General features: G+C 45.4%; 1 protein-coding gene and 1 pseudogene across 2 annotated transcripts; both read left to right on the top strand.

The window, feature by feature from the left end:
• Positions 1-536: 536 nt before the first annotated feature.
• Positions 537-11,860, top strand: LOC132765293 (zinc finger protein 665-like). 2 transcript variants are annotated; one of them, XM_067465216.1, is made up of 3 exons: positions 537-657; positions 1,682-2,412; positions 9,098-11,860. In XM_067465216.1, the coding sequence occupies exons 2-3, from the start codon at positions 1,719-1,721 to the stop codon at positions 10,678-10,680; spliced, it is 2,277 nt and encodes a 758-aa protein (XP_067321317.1). In that variant the 5' UTR covers positions 537-657; positions 1,682-1,718; the 3' UTR covers positions 10,681-11,860. The 2 variants fall into 2 exon arrangements, with proteins under 2 accessions (XP_067321317.1, XP_067321316.1); XM_067465215.1 differs by having other exon boundaries at positions 537-703.
• Positions 11,861-15,066: 3,206 nt separating this feature from the next.
• LOC132765317 (zinc finger protein 761-like) lies at positions 15,067-19,967 on the top strand (annotated as a pseudogene).
• The last annotated feature ends 600 nt before the right edge of the window (positions 19,968-20,567 follow it).

Here is a 20,567-nt window from a genome sequence, read left to right as displayed (position 1 = left end):
TCAGTACTTAAACTTTGTTATGTTGGGCAGGTTTCCTATAGCTGTATCATCGGTGGGATTTAGTGTGCTCTCTGACTGTAGGGGGAACTACAACTCCCAGTTGTAGTTGCTGGGATTTATAGTTAATCAACAAACAAGGAGCATTCTGAACTCTACCAACAATGGAATTCCTGAGACCATCTACATCCTGGTGCAGTTTTGAGGAGGATGGAACATGGACGAAAGGACTTCCATATGGGAGTTGTAGTTCGCCCGCACCCGTTGAACCCACCAGACATTGGATCTAGACTAAAATTGGAGCACAGACAGACAATGCCTATCTCAAATAACCCGGGCAGCGCCGGGTCCCCAAGCTAGTTGTGTGTGTGTGAATAAATATAGCCATATCCCTCAAGTATATTCGTTTGTTATATTTTTGCTGGTCCAGAAAGGGTTAAAATGACAGAGTGGGCAGCCCTAGAGAAGACGGGTGGGAATCCCCAACGTCACTTCCGGGGATGTCCCATTGAATCAGAAGGTGGAAAGAAGCGCATTGGCAGGAGCTCTCCCCTCACGCGCCGCTGATTGGTCAAAAGGGGAGAGGGGGCGTGGCCAGAGAAGAGAAGGAAGGAGTTCTTTTTCCAAACTGGGGGAAGAGGAGAGCTGGAAGGAAAGAAGGTAACGCGTTGCCTGCAGTGTCGTTACTAGGAACTAGTTCCTTTTGGTAAGTAAGGGTGCAGTTTGGCCCCACTTTTACATGCCACGGCTGAGTGGTATGGAGCCCTGGGAGATGTAGTTTGGGGAGAAGGAGGAGGCTCAAACCTTGCAGACACCACAACGCCCAGGACTCCATAGCACTGATTCAAGGAGTGACCATCACCAAAAAAATTGATTTTGTCATTTGGGAGCTGTAGTTGCTGGGATTTATAGTTCACCTACAATCAAAGAGCATTCTGAACTTCACCAATGATGTAATTTAACCAAATATAGCACATAGGACTCCCATGACCAACAGAAAACACTAGAAGGGTTTGGTAGGCATTGACCTTGACTTTGGGAGTTGTAGTTCACCTGCATCCAGAGAGCACTGTGGACTGAAACAATGATGGAACTGGACCAAATTTGGTATGAATATTCCATACGCCCAAATATGAACATAGATGGAGGTTGGAGGAAGAAGACCTTGACATTTGGAGTTGTAGTTACTGGGATTTATAGTTCACCTACAATCAATGAGCATTCTGACCCCCCCCCTCCCCCAAACGACAGAATTGAGGCTAACTTCCCACACAGAACCTCATGACCAACAGAAAATACTTAAGGCCATCCAGTTCAATTCCCTTCACCAGGGCAAGGAAACATAATCAAAGCCCTCCTGACAAAGACCCATCCAGCCATAGATATAGATATACATAGATGTGAGGGGACCCCTAAAAAAGGACAATTCTATGTTGCATGTTCCAGAGTAGGCAAACCAGACAATCACCACATTAACACTGACAAAGAAACAGCAAGAAATACTGTTTACCCACAAGCATAAAAAATTACATATATTAGAAACCAATACTTTCTCATTACTTTATTTTCCAGATCATGAGATTGGGCCACAGCAATGCTTGGCAGGGGACGGCTAGCACTACATATATATAAAAATACAAGTTGTAGTTATTGTACCTTACTTTTGTGTATCTCTATACAACAGAATGGATACATCTTGATCCTGCTTTCACTGTCAGAAGATGTTTAACTGCAACACGTCAGTGATCAAAGAGGAACCAGGAGAAGACCTTGACATCACCCCAGCTGGGAGAAGTGATGGCAGACACTGGGAAATTGCTGGGGAGAAGACCCCTGAGGAGCATGCTCTTTGTCCCGATGTAAAGCCAGAGCAATGCAAAAAGGAACCAGAAGACTTTGACATCACCCTGGCTGGGAGAAGCAATGGTGGACCCTGGGGAAATGTTGAGGAGAAGACTCCCATGGAGGACTCCCTTGGCCCCGATGTAAAGCCAGAGCAATGCGAAAAGGAACCAGGAGAAGACCTTGACATCACCCCGGCTGTTAGAAGCGATGGCGGACTCTGGGGAATTGCTGGGGAGAAGACCCCTGAGGAGGACGCTCTTGGTCCCGATGTAAAGCCAGAGCAGTGCAAAAAAGAACCAGGAGAAGACCATGATGTCGCCCCAGCTGTTAGAAGCGATGGCAGACCGTGGGGAATTGCCAGGGAGAAGACCCCTGCGGAGGATGCTCTTGGCCCCGATGTAAAGCCAGAGCAATGCAAAATACCCCCGGCAGGAGAGGCCAATGAGGTTGAGCCGGACACCAAGCAGGGAGCACCCCTCCGGTGGGTGGTGAAGGAAGAGGGCAATGGGAGTGCAACAGTGCTGAGCGAAAACGAGTGGAGCCTGCTTCCTCTTCGTCCCTCTTTATCAGGTATCCCTAAACATTGTCATTTCCATCCCCCTTTCCTTAGGCTAAGGAGGGAGTGTGGCTGTATTTGGGGAAGACAATTCGGGCCTATTAGGGGTACAATACTTCTGGAAGACAACACAAAATGTGTCAAACCAAATGTTAGGAACTGATTGGGTTATAACAAAAGAAATGGAGGACTTGGTGCTATGCAGATAGCTATGCAGTGGGTGGCTTTCACAGTGTTCAACCTTATTTCTCTCTCAGTTGGCAGCAAATGCACATTTGGGGGCAATACCAGCTAGCTTGTGGAGTTTATCAACAGATGTAGATTTAAGACATCCTGTGATTATTCTGCATGTTTCATTGAATGCTATGTCCACCTGCTTCACATGAGCAGACTTGTGCCAAACAGGGCAAGCATACTCAGCAGTTGAGTAAGACAAGGCCAGGGCGGTTGTTCTTATGAATTTTGGGTCTGCACTCCATGCGCTATTAGTAAGTTTCCTCAGGATGTTATCGCGTGCAGCTCCTTTCTGCTTGGTGTTCATGTAGTGTTTCCTATATGTTAGTGTTCCATCTAAGGTGACACCAAGATATTTAGGATGGAAATTATGGTCAAGCTCTTGACCTTCCCAGGTAACTTTCAAATTCCTGTTGGTTTCACGATTTCGTAGGTGGAAAGCACACACGTGTGTCTTGGCAGGGTTAGGCTTCAGATGGTTATCTTTCGGTGCATTAGCAAGTTGGATTTCAACTGTTTCAAAGTCTTTTGTTTGTATTAACAATCATCCCTGAAACCACAGGGAGGAGGGAGCAAGCTTGTTTACTGCTTCCATGGAGATTAGGACAAGGAACAATGGCTTCAAACTATAAGAAAGGAGATTCCATCTGAACATGAGGAAGAACTTCCTGACTGTGAGAGCCGTTCAGCAGTGGAACTCTCTGCCCCGGAGTGTGGTGGAGGCTCCTTCTTTGTAAGCTTTCAAACAGAGGCTGGATGGCCATCTGTCAGGGGTGATTTGAATGCAATATTCCTGCTTCTTGCAGGGGGTTGGACTGGATGGCCCATGAGGTCTCTTCCAACTCTTTGATTCTATGATTCTATGATTGAGTGCGAACAAGTGGTGATAGTATTGGGATGGAAGGATAATCAAAGTGGACAATAAATAAATGATATCAGTATAAGGTAGATCAGGGGTCCACAAACTTTTTAAACAGCGGGCCAGGTCACAGTCCCTCAAACTGTTGGAGGGCCAGATTATAATTTGAAAAAAACATGAATGAATTCCTATGCGCACTGCACATATCTTATTTGTAGTGCAAAAAACACTTTAAAACAATACAGTAATTAAAATGAAGAACAATTTTAACAAATATAAACTTATTAGCATTTCAATGAGAAGTGTGGACCTGCTTTTGGCTGATGAGATAGGATTGTTGTTGTTGTTGTTGTGTGCTTTCAAATAGTTTCAGACTTAGGTTAACCCTGAGCGAGGACCGGGTAAATGACCTTCGAGGGCCGTATCCGGCCCCCGGGCCTTAGTTTGAGGACCCCTGAGGTAGATCAAGGGGAATTTGAAATCACGGCTGTAAAATTGAATAGTTCAAAAGGTAATGAAAATATACCACACCTGGAATGCTGTGGGCACCGCAATTGAAGGGAGATGTTGACTCTAAGCTGGAATGAATCCAGAGAAGGGTGACTCAAAGGATTAATGGTCTGGCGAACAAGCTCTATGAGGAGCTGCTTCAAGAGCTGGGCATGTTTAGCCTGCAGAAGAGAAGGCTGAGGAGACATGACGAGGGCCATGTATACATATGTATGGGGAAGCCCTAGAGCGGAGAGAGCAGGCTTGTTTTCTTCTGCTGTGGAGGCTAGGACACAATGGAACAATGGCTTCAGACTACAGGAAAGGAGATTCCATCTGAACATGAGGAAGAACTTCCTGTGAGAGCTGTTCAGCAGTGGAACTCTCTGCGTTGCAGTATGGTGGAAGCTCCTTTTTGGAGACCTTTAAACAGAGGCTGGATGGCCATCTGTCAGGGGTGCTTTGAATGCGATTTTCCTTGCTTCTTGGCAGGAACGGGTTGAAATGGATGGCCCACAAGGTTTCTTCCAAATCTAGGATTCTATGATTCTTGTAGGCTTCGAAAGTTGCTTCGTCAATTAGGCTGAATATGGTTTTGATTGGGAAAAATGTAGAATTTGACATAGAGCTCCTAATTTCAACCATTTAGCTTCATTTTGAATTGTGTCCCTTGCAGTGGAAACTCATAGTACACAAGCGATCCATTCCAGGATCCTTCGTGTAATATAATTTTTATATATAGTGACAGTCTCTAAGTTATGAACAAGGGAGATTCTATAGGTTTGTTCTTAAGTATGTAAGTCAGAACAGGCACATTTTTAATGTACCTCCTATCAATCAATCAATCAATCTATCTATCTATCTATCTATCATAGATTCACAGAATCATAGATTTGGAAGAGACCTCATGGGCCATCCAGTCCAACCCTATTATGCCAAGAAGCAGGAAAATCGCATTCAAAACACCCCCGACAGATGGCCATCCACGTTGGGCGAGTGGGCTTATTAACAAAAGACCCTTCCCATGAATGTACAGCAGAGTAACCTATTAGCAGCACCAGTAGGCTAAAGTGGAAAAAGAACAAAAACACACAGAGCAATGTTATCTCTTCCATAGGAGGCTTTTCTTGGTAGTAAAATGATATGGTTGCACAATGTACAACAACAAGATTTCCATAACACAAATAAACATATACACAGAGGCATTCTGACACATACAATACTCACTTTGGCCCACTGACTGTGACAGGCTTCGGCTTCCTCACACAGGAAGACGCTAGCTTTGGCCCACTGACTCTAACAGGCTTCGGCCTACTCACTTTCCTCAGGGCGACACTAGTTTTGGCCCACTGACTCTAACAGGCTTCGGCCTACTCACTCTCCTCAGGGCGACACTAGCTTTGGCCCACTGACTCTGACAGGCTTTGGCCTACTCACTTTCCTCAGGACGACACGAGCTTTGGCCCACTAACTCTGACAGGCTTTGGCCTGCTCACTCTCCTCAGGACGAGACTAGCTTTGGCCCACTAACTCTGACAGGCTTTGGCCTGCTCACTCAGGACAACACTAGCTTTGGGCCACTAACTCTGACAGGCTTCGGCCTGCTCACTCTCCTCAGGACGAGACTAGCTTTGGCCCACTAACTCTGACAGGCTTTGGCCTGCTCACTCAGGACAACACTAGCTTTGGGCCACTAACTCTAACAGGCTTCGGCCTGCTTAATCAGGACGACACTAGCTTTGGCCCACTGACTCTGACAGGCTTTGGCCTACTCACTTTCCTCAGGACGACACGAGCTTTGGCCCACTAACTCTGACAGGCTTTGGCCTGCTCACTCTCCTCAGGATGACGCAGGCTTCGGCCTGCTCACTCTCCTCAGGACGAGACTAGCTTTGGCCCACTAACTCTAACAGGCTTCGGCCTGCTCACTCAGGACAACGCCAGCTTTGGCCCACTAACTCTGACAGGCTTCGGCCTACTCACTCTCCTCAGGACAACACTAGCTTTGGGCCACTAACTCTAACAGGCTTCGGCCTGCTTAATCAGGACGACACTAGCTTTGGCCCACTGACTCTGACAGGCTTTGGCCTACTCACTTTCCTCAGGACGACACGAGCTTTGGCCCACTAACTCTGACAGGCTTTGGCCTGCTCACTCTCCTCAGGACGACACTAGCTTTGGCCCCCAACTCTAACAGGCTTCGGCCTGCTCACTCAGGACAACACTAGCTTTGACCCACTAACTCTAACAGGCTTTGGCCTGCTCACTCAGGACGACACTAGCTATGGCCCACTGACTCTAACAGGCTTCGGCCTGCTCACTCTCCTCAGGGCGACACTAGCTTTGGCCTATTGACTCTAACAGGCTTCGGCCTACTCACTCTCCTCAGGGCGACACTAGCTTTGGCCCACTGACTCTAACAGGCTTCGGCCTACTCACTCTCCTCAGGGCGACACTAGCTTTGGCCCACTGACTAACAGGCTTCAGCCTACTCACTCTCCTCAGGGCGACACTAGCTTTGGCCCACTGACTCTAACAGGCTTCGGCCTACTCACTCTCCTCAGGACGACGCTAGCTTTGGCCCACTGACTCTAACAGGCTTCGGCCTACTCACTCTCCTCAGGGCGACGCTAGCTTTGGCCCACTGACTCTAACAGGCTTCAGCCTACTCACTCTCCTCAGGGCGACACTAGCTTTGGCCCACTGACTCTAACAGGCTTCAGCCTACTCACTCTCCTCAGGACGACGCTAGCTTTGGCCCACTGACTCTGACAGGCTTTAACCTACTCACTCTCCTCAGGACGACGCTAGCTTTGGCCCACTGACTCTGACAGGCTTTAACCTACTCACTCTCCTCAGGACGACGCTAGCTTTGGCCCACTGACTCCAACAGGCTTCAGCCTACTCACTCTCCTCAGGGCGACACTAGCTTTGGCCCACTGACTCTAACAGGCTTCGGCCTACTCATTCTCCTCAGGGCGACGCTAGCTTTGGCCCACTGACTCTAACAGGCTTCGGCCTACTCACTCTCCTCAGGGCGACACTAGCTTTGGCCCACTGACTCTAACAGGCTTCGGCCTACTCACTCTCCTCAGGGCGACACTAGCTTTGGCCCACTGACTCTAACAGGCTTCGGCCTACTCACTCTCCTCAGGACGACGCTAGCTTTGGCCCACTGACTCTGACAGGCTTTAACCTACTCACTCTCCTCAGGACGACGCTAGCTTTGGCCCACTGACTCCGACAGGCTTCGGCCTACTCACTCTCCTCAGGGCGACACTAGCTTTGGCCCACTGACTCTAACAGGCTTCGGCCTACTCACTCTCCTCAGGATGACCCTAGCTTTGGCCCACTGACTCTTAACAGGCTTCGGCCTACTCACTCTCCTCAGGTCAACATTAGCTTTGGCCCACTAACTCTAGCAGGCTTCGGCCTACTCACTCTCCTCAGGACGATGCTAGCTTTGGCCCACTAACTCTTGCAGTGTTTGACTCACATTTTTGGTAATTAAAAATTACAATTAGGAATTGTGGGAGTTGAAGTCATGAATGTTGGCGCATGCAAGGAATCAGTTAATGTGTGTCAGCTGCAAAATAAGACGCATGAAGCTGCTTGATCGGGCAATGCCCGGGGAGCAGGCTGAGCCTGGGACTTTTGGATACTGTTCAAGCTTTGTTCAGGCTTGAGCTATGCAGGCGCAGAGAGAGATGAAGGGAGAAGCAGAGAGAGAGAGACTGATTTGCTTCTTGGCTGTTGAAAGAAGGTCTCTCACATGGACAAAGAAATAGTATTTTGAATCTCTCTGAAAGGACATTTAGTGAGTTTATTGTTATTATTATTATTATTATTATTATTATTATTATTATTATATATTTCGAGGTTTTATATACCGACCCTCTCACCTTCAAAGAGGGATTCGGAGTTGATGCAACTGATCATATTGTACATAAGTTGTTCTGAATTAATAAGAGTAAACTACTAGTGTGAAAAAGATCCTCATGGACATGAAAAATCCTCATGGACAACAAGTTAAACATGAGCCAACAATGTGATGTGGCGGCAAAAAAAGCCAATGGGATTTGGCCTGCATCAATAGGAGCATAGTGTCTAGATCTAGGGAAGTCATGCTACCCCTCTATTCTGCCTTGGTAGACCACACCTGGACTACTGTGTCCAATTCTGGGCACCACACTTCAAGAGAGATATTGACAAGCTGGAATGTGTCCAGAGGAGGGCAACTAAAATGATCAAGGGTCTGGAGAACAAGCCCTATGAGGAGCTGCTTAAGGAGCTGGCCATGTTTAGCCTGAAGAAGAGAAGGCTAAGAGGAGATATGATAGCCATGTATAAATATGTGAGAGGAAGCCACAGGGAGGAGGGAGCAAGCTTGTTTTCTGCTTCCTTGGGGACTAGGATGCAATGGAACAATGGCTTCAAACTACAAGAGAGGAGATTCCATCTGAACATGAGGAAGAACTTCCTGACTGTGAGAGCCGTTCAGCAGTGGAACTCTCTGCCCTGGAGTGTGGTGGAGGCTCCTTCTTTGGAAACTTTTAAGCAGAGGCTGGATGGCCATCTGCCAGGGGTGATTTGAATGCAATATTCCTGCTTCTTGGCAGAATGGGGTTGGACTGGATGGCCCATGAGGTCTCTTCCAACTCTTTGATTCTATGATTCTATGTTCTTTCACCTGTGTGGCATATTTTGTTTCTTTGGCAAGGCAGTGTGTGGGCTGATGAACCGTGAACTACATGTGGTTTATTTTACAGTCCGCCACACAAAACTCCAGAAGGGCAAAGTTTGCCCATGCCTGATCCAAGAGCTCACCATGAGTGCATTTACCCTGTAGCATTAATACAGTTCAACAGCACTTTAGCTGTCATGTCTCAATGCTATGAAATCCTGGCTGTTGTAGTTTGGCTCAGCACAATCACACTTGGCAGTTCTTTGGAGGTTCTTGTAACACTACGACTCTCAATATTCCACAGCATCGAGCCATGTCAGTTGAAGTGGTGTGGAAAAGCAGTAATTCTGCAAGTTTTGGGAAGGTGGCTGAAGCCAGAGGCACTGATGTAACCTTTAACTTATTGAAATATTCCTTTTTCTTTCTGTTCCAGGCAAAGATGGGAGGGAGAGTGAGAAGAAGGAGAAAACGTACAAAGGAACCAACGCAGGAGAGAAACCATATAAATGTCAGGATTGTGGAAAGACCTTCGCTGTGAGTGCAAGCCTCAGAGCGCACAGAGTAATGCACACCATCAAAAAAATATGTAAATGTGTGGAGTGTGGGAAGAGCTTCAGTGTGAGAGGAAACCTTGATGTACATACAAAAATCCACACGGGAGAGATACCATTTAAATGTGTGGAGTGTGCAAAGAGCCTCAGTGCGAAAGGGGAACTTAGTGTGCGGAGAAGAACCCACACAGGAGACAGACCATTTAAATGTGGCGAATGTGAAAAGAGCTACACTACGAACTGGAAACTTAACGAGCACAAGAAAACCCACATGGCAGAAAAACCGCACAAATGTGTGGATTGTGGAAAGGCCTTCCCTCTGAGCGCAAGCCTTAAAGTGCACAGAAGAATCCACACAGGGGAGAAACCATATAAATGCTTGGAGTGTGGGAAGAGCTACAGTGTGAGAGGACACCTTATTGTGCATGCAAGAACCCACACAGGAGAGACACCATACAAATGTGTGTATTGTGGAAAGGGATGCAGTACGAAATGGAGACTTGACGTGCACAAAAGAACCCACACGGGAGAAAAACCGTATAAATGTTTGGATTGTGGAAAGACCTTCACTGTGAGTGCAAGCCTTAAAGTGCACAGAAGAATCCACACAGGAGAGAAACCATATAAATGTGTGGAATGTGGAAAGAGCTTCAGTGGGAGGACGAATTTTATTATGCATGAAAGGACCCACATGAAAGAGAAACCATATAAATGCCTGGTGTGCGGAAAGAGCTTCCATTCGAAAGGGTATCTTACTAAGCATAATAGAATCCACACAGGAGAGAAACCATACAAATGTGAGGAGTGTGGAATGCGCTTCAGTTTTAGAGGAAGCCTCAGTCTGCATACAAGAAACCACACGGGAGAGAAACCACATAAATGTGTGGAGTGTGGAATGTGCTTCAGTGTGAGAGGAAGCCTTACTGAGCATACACGAACCCACACAGAAGGGAGGCCATATAAGTGTATGGAATGTGGAAAGAGCTTCCATGTGAAAGAGTACCTTACTAAGCATATTAGAACCCACACAGGGGAGAAGCCATACAAATGTTTGGAGTGTGGAAGGTGCTTCAGCGTGAAAGAAAGCCTCACTGCACATACAAGAATCCACACAGGAGAGAAACCCTATAAATGTGCAGAGTGTGGAAAGAGTTTCCATGTGAAATACTACCTTACTAAGCATATTAGAACCCACACAGGAGAGAAACCATACAAATGTATGCAGTGTGGAAAGTGCTTCAGTGTTAGAGAAAGCCTTTATGTGCATAGAAAAACCCACACAGGAGTGAAACCATATAAATGTCTGCAATGCGGAAAGAGCTTCAGTTTGAATTGGAGACTTACTGTGCATAAAAGGATCCACATGAAAGAGAAACCATATAAATGCCTGGAGTGCGGAAAGAGTTTTACCCAGAAAACAAGTCTTTGCTTGCACCAAAGAAACCACAGGAGGAAACAAACCTAAATGCTTAGAGCATGGAAGGAACTTTGCCTGAAGGCTTCCAGACACCAGATGTAGTTTTGGAATCAAGAAAGATACCCCATGTAGACAGAAATGTTTGTTAAAAACTCAACCCTGAAACCCTGAGTAGGCTTATTCGTTGAGTAATTTGAGTACTGTACCTTAAAATCTTGTAAAAATAGAATCATTCCCCTTCTTTGAACAGATGGGTGAATGGCATGAGACTTGTCCATCTCGGAAGGCCCTAAAAGAAGCATTGAGCCCTTCTACTTTGTTTGCCATGGCATTGCTTCTGGCTTTTTTGTATGTCTTGATGGGAAAATTGTGGGGGACACTGACACTTTTGCTCTCCATGGAATGACCCTCGACTTATACATGGGTCATATCAAAATCCATAACTTTGGCCTCAATAGCTGTCCCTGACTTATACAACAAGACGACTTATCCATGGCTATATAGGGTAAATATGGCAAAGAATAAATACCATGTTTCATCGCAAAATAGTCACACTTTTTCCCATTAAAAAGAGATGCGACTATTATGTGAAGAAAAAAATCTGGTGGTTTTTGTGTGTGTCTTGTAAAACAAAAAATATATAACGCTTTAGCTCCAAATTGGAAGGAAGGGGAGGGATGATCCTGAGAGAAACCCTACAAAAGCTTGAAGTGCCACAAGAGCTTCAGACCTGGCTTCCCATCCGAGGATCCACACTGGGGAGAAACTGTATAAATGTATTGTCGAAGGCTTTCATGGCTGGAATCACTAGGTTCTTGTGGGTTTTTTCGGGCTATAGAGCCATGTTCTAGAGGCATTTCTCCTGACGTTTCGCCTGCATCTATGGCAAGCATCCTCAGAGGTATGAGGTCTGTTGGAATTAGGACAATGGGTTTATATATCTATGGAATGGCTGGGGTGGGGCAAGGAGCTCTTCCCTGTATAAATTCCCTGTATAACTGTATAAATGCCGGGAGTGTGGAAAGCACATCAGCGATTGAAGCGCCTTCTATTGCCATCAGAGAACCCACACGGGCCAAAAGCCATTCAAATGCTTAGGAAGTGGCAAGACCTGTAGGAAATGCATAGTCAATGAGGTGAAAATTATCCTATATCTGTACAGTCTGTGTTAGCTTTTTATAGTGTGCATACTTGTCTGTAATCAGATAATAAAGATTTCTGAGCTTGATCCCTGAGATTGATCTTGGCCGGTTGTCCAAGGATAAGTTAGATTTCAAATATAACAAATAACCATCAGGCTGCTGTATTTTGGACCAGCTGGAGTTTACGAACTTGGTACAAAAGTTGGTACGAACTTGGTACACAAAGTCCAGCCTTGGGGTTACAAACGTATGCCCCACCATCTTCAGGTCCTGATCTAGGAAGGGGCACAGCTGGTGTATCTGCCTAAACTGGTTGGAAGCACTCCTAACTGTGGCATCTACCTGGGCTGACATTTGGAGAGACGGATCCAGGATCCCTTGATCCCCAGCTGTGATCACAGAACTAATACTTTTGAATAGTGGTGATTTTTATCTCACGTTTCTTTGGATGTAATATGCTCCGGCATAGGGAGTAATGCAGTAAATGTGATTAATACATAGCATTTCCTTTGTGATTCCAGATACAGAGATACTGCAATTCCTGGGTCTGGTTGCTGATTCTTCCACCAACGTTGCTTTTTATCTGGGGGTGTATCTACATTGTAGAATTAATGCAGTTTGGCACTCCTATTTACCACCATGGGTCAGTGCTATGTGATGGCGAATGCCATCTCATAAACTGGACACTTCCCTGTCTTCTCGACACGTTTTCTCCCTCCATTCCCTTTAAAACAAATTTCTTTTGTATTTTATTTACATCCTTATTTATTTTCTGTCCCACCTTTCTCCACATGTAGAATACAGAATCATAGAATCAAAGAGTTGGAAGAGACCTCATGGGCCATCCAGTCCAACCCCCTGCCAAGAAGCAGGAACATTGCACTCAAATCACCCCTGACAGATGGCTATCCAGCCCCTGTTTAAAAGCTTCCAAAGAAGGAGCCTCCACCACACTGGGGGGCAGAGAGTTCCACTGCTTAACGGCTCTCACAGTCAGGAAGTTCTTCCTCATGTCCAGATGGAATCTCCTCTCTTGTAGTTTGAAGCCACTGTTCTGCATCCTAGTCTCCAAGGAAGCAGAAAACAAGCTTGCTCCCTCCTCCTCCCTGTGGCTTCCTCTCACATATTTATACATGGCTATCATGTCTCCTCTCAGCCTTCTCTTCTTCAGGCTAAACATGCCCAGCTCCTTAAGCCGCTCCTCATAGGGCTTGTTCTCCAGACGCTTGATCATTTTAGTCGCCCTCCTCTGGACACATTCCAGCTTGTCAATATCTCTCTTGAATTGTGGTGCCCAGAATTGGACACAATATTCCAATATGTAGTTGTGAAGTATGTGTGTGTGTATGTATATATATATAAACACACATATATATGTACTACACAATTACATTCTCTCTCTATTTTATTTATTTACATTATTTATATCCTGCCCATATCAGCCCGCAGGCGACTCAGGGCGGTCTACATATCGGCACAATTCGATGCCATCAATACATTCAAAAAGCAAAAACAATTAAGTGCATTTAAACAAAAACTGTTTAAAAAGAGCTATATCCTCTCGCTCCAATCCTCATCCGTTTCATCGTCTTGGCCGTTCCTGGGTCATTCTTCATCTCAAACTTGACTATTCATTCCGGGGTTCTGAATGCTTGCTTGAAGAGCCAAGTTTTTACTCTCTTCCGAAAAGTCAGGAGGGAAGGGGCTGATCTAAATATCCCTAGGCAGGGAGTTCCACAGCCGAGGGGTCACCACAGAGAAGGCCCTATCTCTTGTCCCTGCCAAGCGTGCTTGCGAAGCAGATGGGATCGAGAGCAGGGCCTCCTCAGACGATCTTAACTTCCTGGAGGGTTCGCAGGAAGAGATCCGTTTGGATAGGTAGGCTGGGTAATGTTCCTTTGTGGGATTAACATTACTCAAAAATTAATAGACGAATTGCCACCGAATTTGGCCACAAGACACCTACTATCCCACACAAAAAAATGATTTTGTCATTTGGGAGTTGTAGTTGCTGGTATTTATAGTTAACCTACAATCAAAGAGCATTCTGAACTCCACCAACAATGGAAGTGAACCAAACGTGGTACACAGGACTCCCATTACCAACAGAAAACACTAGAAGGGTTTGGTGGACATTGACATTGACCTTGAGTTTGGGAGTTGTAGTTCACCTACATCCAGAGAGCACTGTGAAGTCAAACAATGATGGATCTGGACCAAACTTGGTACGAATATTCCATATGCCCAAATATGAACACAGGTGGAGTTTGGGGGAAATAGACCTTGACATTTAGGAGTTGTCGTTACTGGGATTTATAGTTCACCTATAATCAAAGAGCATTCTGAACTCGACCAATGATGGAATTGAACCAAACGTGGTACACAGTTCTCCCATGACCAACAGAAAACACTAGAAGGGTTTGGTGGACACTGACCTTGACTTTGGGAGTTGTAGTTCACCTACATCCAGAGAGCACTGTGGACTCCAACAATGATGGATCTGGACCAAACTTGGTACAAATATTCCATATGCCCAAATATGAACACAGATGGAGTTTGGGGGAAATAGACCTTGACATTTGGGAGTTGTAATTACTGGGATTTATAGTTCACCTACAACCAAAGAGCATTCTGAACCCCACCAATGACAGAATCGGGGCAAACTTCCCACACAGAAACCCATGACCAACAGAAAACACTTAAGGCCATCCAGTCCAACTCCCTTCACCAGGGCAAGAAAACACAATCAAAGCCCTCCTGACAAAGAGCCATCCAGCCATAGATATATATGATTCACACACAGGGAGATATAGTATCATAGATTTGAAAGGGACTCCTAAAGAAGGACAATGATATGTTGCATGTTCCAGAGTAGGCAAACCAGACAATCTCTACATCAACACTGACAAAGAAACAGCAAGAAATACTGTTTGCCCACAAGCATAGAGAAATCACATATATTAGAAACCAACACTTTCTCATTAGTTTATTTTCCAGATCACCAGACTGGGCCACAGCAACGCCTGGCAGGGGACGGCTTAGCCGTCCCCTGCCAGGCGTTGCTGTGGCCCAGTCTGGTGATCTGGAAAATAAACTAATGAGAAAGTGTTGGTTTCTATTATATATGTTAGTTTGTGCTCTTATTGCTGGTCCAGAAAGGGTTAAAATGACAGAGTGTGCAGCCCTAGACAGGCCCTGAAGAAGAAGGGAGGCAATCTCCAACGTTCTTCCGGCAACAAATGACGCAAGACTAGGAGGGCGCCGCTGATTGGTCAAAGGGGGAGAGGGGGCGTGGCCAACTAAGAGAAGGAAGCAGTTCTTTTCCAAACTGGGGGAAGAGGAGAGCTGGAAGGAAGGTAGGAAGGTAACGCGTTGCCTGCAGTGTCGTTACTAGGAACTCGTTACTTTTGGTAAGTCAGGGTGCAGATTGGCCCCACTTTGGAATGCCAATGCTGAGTGATATGAAGTCCTGGGAGATGTAGTTTGGTGGGAAGGATAGAATCATAGAATCAAAGAGTTGGAAGAGACCTCATGGGCCATCCAGTCCAACCCCATTCTGCCAAGAAGCAGGAATATTGCATTCAAATCACCCCTGACAGATGGCCATCCAGCCTCTGCTTAAAAGCTTCCAAAGAAGGAGCCTCCACCACACTCCGGAGCAGAGAGTTCCACTGCTGAACGGCTCTCAGTCAGGAAGTTCTTCCTCATGTTCAGATGGAATCTCCTCTCTTGTAGTTTGAAGCCATTGTTCCATTGCGTCCTAGTCTCCAGGGAGGAAGAGAACAAGCTTGCTCCCTCCTCCTCCCTGTGGCTTCCTCTCACATATTTATACATGGCTGTCATATCTCCTCTCAGCCTTCTCTTCTTCAGGCTAAACATGCCCAACTCCTTAAGCCGCTCCTCATAGGGCTTATTCTCCAGACCCTTTATCATTTTAGTCACCCTCCTCTGGACACATTCCAGCTTGTCAACATCTCTCTTCAATTGTGGTGCCCAGAATTGGACACAATATTCCAGGTGTGGTCTAACCAAAGCGGAATAGAGCATGGGGAGCATGACTTCCCTAGATCTAGACACTATGCTCCTATTGATGCAGGCCAAAATCCCATTGGCTTTTTTTGGCACCACATCACATTGTTGGCTCATGTTTAACTTGTTGTCCACGAGGACTCCAAAATCTTTTTCACACGTACTGCTCTCGAGCCAGGCATTGTCCCCCATTCTGTATCTTTGCATTTCGTTTTTCCTGCCAAAGTGGAGTATCTTGCATTTGTCCCTGTTGAACTTCATTTTGTTAGTTTTGGCCCATCTCTCTAATCTGTCAAGATCATTTTGAATCCTGCCTGAGCTGTGCTGGAGCTTGTAGAGAAGCATAGTAAAGCAGCAGAGAGAAACAGTTTGGAGCAGGAGGTGATGGTATCCGCGCATCTGGAGGGATGACTGTAGTCAGAGTGCCTTCTCTTTTGGCCTATCCTGTAGAATGGATGCAGCTTGACCCTGCTTTAACTGCCCCATTGTATTGTGTTCTCATTTGTCTCATTTCCCACCAGGGAGAAGATCCAGATAGAACAATAAGCCTCTGCTCATCCCAGCCTAAAAGTAGGACAATCTATTGGCTTTGTGTGCTGTTGAATTCCTCCTCCAACATGTTGGCAATCAAAGAGGAACCAGGAGAAGACCTTGACATCACCCCGGCTGGGAGTAGCAATGGCGGACCCTGGGGAATTGCTGGGGAGAAGAACCCCGTGGAGGACACTCTTGGCCCCGATGTACAACCACTGCAATGCAAAATAGACCCTGAAGGAGAGGCCAATGAGGCTGAGCCAGACACCAAGCAGGGAGCACCCCTCCGGTGGGTGGTGAAGGAGGAAGGCAGTGGAAGTGCAATGGTGCTGAGCGAAAACGAATGGAGCCGACATCCTCTTCATCTCTCTTTCTCAGGTATCCCTAAGTCTGTCATTTCCACCTCCTTCTCCCTAACTTAAGGAGGGAATATGGCTGAGTATGGTTTAGTGTCGAAACGGAAAAGCTTTTGTTGAATTTGATACAGATTTAGGTTCAAGAGCTCCTCCTTTAATCATTTAGCTTAATTTTGATTTGTGCCCCTTACAGTAGATCTGCGTATTACACAAAGGATCAATTCCAGTATAACAACAATAACAACTCTTTATTTATATTCCGCCCTATCTCCCCAAGGGGACTCAGGTCAGATCACAGTACACATACATGACAAACATTTAGTGCCGTTTTGGACAGACAGGACAGAGACAGGGACCACAAGGTTCAAGAATAATAAACTGTGTTAAGCAAAAAATAAACTTTAATCAAACTTAACATATCTTCATTAAACTTAATAGTAACATGAATTAAGAGGACATTGTAATTAAATTCTGTTTGCATCCATGTGATTTTTGAGCTTGCATCTTCTTTACAAGTTGGGTAATGCTGGAGCTAATATTGCTGAAGGAAGCAGGAGGGAGAAAGGAAAGGGAGGGAAGGAAAGACTAAGAAAGGAGGGAGAGAAGCAAGAAGGAATGGGGGGCTGGAGGGAGGGAGGGAAGAAAGGAAGGAAGTTAGGGAGGAAGGAAGGAGGGAAGCAAGAAGGAAGGCAAGGAAGAAAGGGAGAAAGGGATGGATCTTAGAGATAAAGGAAGGGAAAGAGAAGGAAGAAAAGAAGGAAGGGGTGGCAAGGAAAAAAGGGAGGAGCGAGGAAGCCGATCTAATCTCCCTAGGAAGGCCATTCCATAGCCAAGAGGCCACCACTGAGAAGGCCCTGTTTCTGGTTCCCACAAACTGTACTTGTGATGATGGTGGGACCAAGAACAGGGCATCTCCAGATGATCTTAAAGTCCTTGCAGGTTCATAAGGGGAGATTAATTCGGACAGGTAAGTTGGTTTCCTTTTAAAGTTTATGGATTATCTTGGATTTTTGACTTTTACTGTTTTCCTTTTTTTTTTTTTTAACTGCTTTGCCTACATATATTTTACAATAACCTGCTTGCTGATTTTATCAAGCTGGTGTGGTGTTTCAAGTCAGAGGTATTCCTGCTCTGGAATCCTTTAGGCAGGTTTATTTTATATATTATATTTTTAGGCTGAGTGGATATATGTTGTTGGGGGTATTGCCCCAAGACAACCAAACTTTATAACACCAGCCAATCGTAAAATTTGCTCTGTCTGGAAGAGCCAATAATGAAACTGAAATGGGTGAAATATAATAAGTAGCCAGCATGTTGTACCGGTTTGAGCATTAGTCTATGACTATGGAAACCAGGATGTATCAAGAACATCAAGAAGGATCTAATACAGGCATGGGCAACTCTAGGTGTTTTGGACTTTGACTCCCACATTTCCTAACAGTCTACTGAATTGTGGGAGTTAAAGTCCAAAACACCTGGAATTCCAAAGTTTGCCCATGCCTGATTGAATAGCCCATCAGGGTGCATCTACCCTGTAGCATTAAAGCAGTTTGACACCAGTTTAGCTACCATGACACAATGCTATGGAATCCTGGCCATTGTAGTTTGGTGTAGCACAATCACACTTTGGCAGAGGAGATTCTTGTAACACTTCAACTCCCAAGAGTCCACGGCATCAAGCAATGGCAGTTGAAGTGGTATCAAAGAGTGGTAATTCTGCAAGTTTTAGGAAGGGGGTTGAAGACTGAGGCAGTGATGTAACCTTTCACTATTGAAATATTCCTTTTACTGTATGTTCCAGGCAAAGATGGGCACCTTGATATGCAGAAAGGAACCCACACAGGAGAGAAACCGTATAAATGCCTGGAATGTGGAAAAACCTTCACCGAGAAGGCAAGCCTTCGAGCACACAGAGGAATACACACAATCAAAAAAATATGTAAATGTGTGGAGTGTGGAAAGAGTTTCAGTGTGAGAGGAAGCCTTGATATACATACAAAATTCCACACAGGAGAGATACCATTTAAATGTGTGGAGTGTGCAAAGAGCCTCGGTGAGAAAGGGGAACTTAATGAGCACAAAAAAACCCACATGGGAGAAAAACCGCATAAATGCCTGGAGTGTGGAAAGTCCTTCACTGAGAATTCGAGCCTTACAGTGCACAAAAGAATCCACACAGGAGAGAAACCATATGAATGCCTGGAGTGTGGAAAGAGCTTCCGTACGAAATGGAATCTTAATGAGCACGAAAGAACCCACACGGGAGAAAAACCATATAAATGCTCTGAGTGTGGAAAGACCTTCACAGGGAGTGCATACCTCAAAGTGCACAGAAGGATCCATACAGGAGAGAAACCATATAAATGTGTGGAATGTGGAAAGAGCTTCGTTGATCGGGGGAGACTTATTGCGCATGAAAGAACCCACATGAAAGAGAAACCATATAAATGCCTGGAGTGCGGAAAGCGCTTCCGTGAGAGAGAAAACCTTGATGAACATACAAAGACCCACACAGGAAAGGAACCATATAAATGTGTGGAGTGTGGAATGTGCTTCAGTGTGAGAGAAAGCCTTCATGTGCATGCAAGAACCCACACGGGGGAGACATCATACACATGTGTGGAGTGTGGAAAGAGCTTCAGTACAAGATGGAAACTTAACGTGCACAAAAGAACCCACACAGGAGAAGAACCGTACAAATGTGTGGATTGTGGAAAGGCCTTCACTGCAAGGGCAAGCCTTAAAATGCACAGAAGAATCCACACAGGAGAGAAACCATATAAATGCCAGGAGTGTGGAAAGAGCTTCCGTATGAAAGACTTCCTTACTAAGCATAATAGAATCCATACAGGAGAGAAACCATACAAATGTGGGGAATGTGGAAAGGGCTTCAGTGTGAGGTGGAGACTTACTGTGCATGAAAGGAGACACAGGAAAGAGAAACCCTATAAATGCCTGGAGTGCGGAAAGAGCTTTTGCCAGAAATCAGATCTTTCGTCCCACCAAAGAATCCACATGAAGAAACAAACTTAAATGCTTACCTAAATGCAAACCTAAATGTTTAGTGTGCGGAAGGAATTTCTCCCGAAGGCTTCCAGGCACCAGATGTAGTTTGGGAATCAAGAAAGATCCCCTATGTATACAGATATGTTTGTGAAAAAAATCAACCCTGAAATCCTGTGCAGACTTATTCATTGAGCAATATGAGTACTGTACCTTAACCCTTGTAAAAATGGAAAAATTCCCCTTTAGGCTTGTTTGATTAAAAAATGGATTAAAACTAGTTTTGGTTCGATTCTGAAGTCAATTCCAATTTTCACCAAAAAAATGTTCAAAACTTTTCAAAACTTCCGAGTCCTTTCGTTAATGGTTTGAAAGTGTTATTTCCTATTTCATTGGGTGGTCTTTACTTTGAAAGTAGTTGTTTTACTCCAGGAGTGGTGGGAAACAAGCAGAGGAAATTCCTTCCTTCTCCGGTTTAAAACTGGCTTCTCTGGCTTTTGCTAGAAGAGGGAAAAGCAAAGGGAGGAAATTCACCCTTCTCTGGTTTAAAACTGTCTTCTCTGGCTTGTGCCAGAAGAGGGAAAAGCAAAGGGAGGAAATTCACACATCTCTGGTTGAAAACTGGCTTATCTAGCTTGAGCCAGACGAGGGAAAAGCAAAGGGAGGAAATTCACCCTTCTCTGGTTTAAAACTGTCTTCTCTGGCTTGAGCCAGAAGAGGGGAAAGCAAAGGGAGGAAATTAATCCTTCTACGGTTTAAAATTGGCTTCTCTAGCTTGAGCCAGACTAGGGTAAAGCAAAGGGAGGAAATTCACCCTCCTTTTGTTTAAAACTGGCTTCTCTAGCTTGAGCCAGAAGAAGGAAAAGCAAGC

This window comes from Anolis sagrei, chromosome 2, assembly GCF_037176765.1.
Source record: "Anolis sagrei isolate rAnoSag1 chromosome 2, rAnoSag1.mat, whole genome shotgun sequence".
Lineage (NCBI taxonomy): Eukaryota > Metazoa > Chordata > Lepidosauria > Squamata > Dactyloidae > Anolis > Anolis sagrei.
This window is presented reverse-complemented; position numbering and strand designations above follow the sequence as displayed.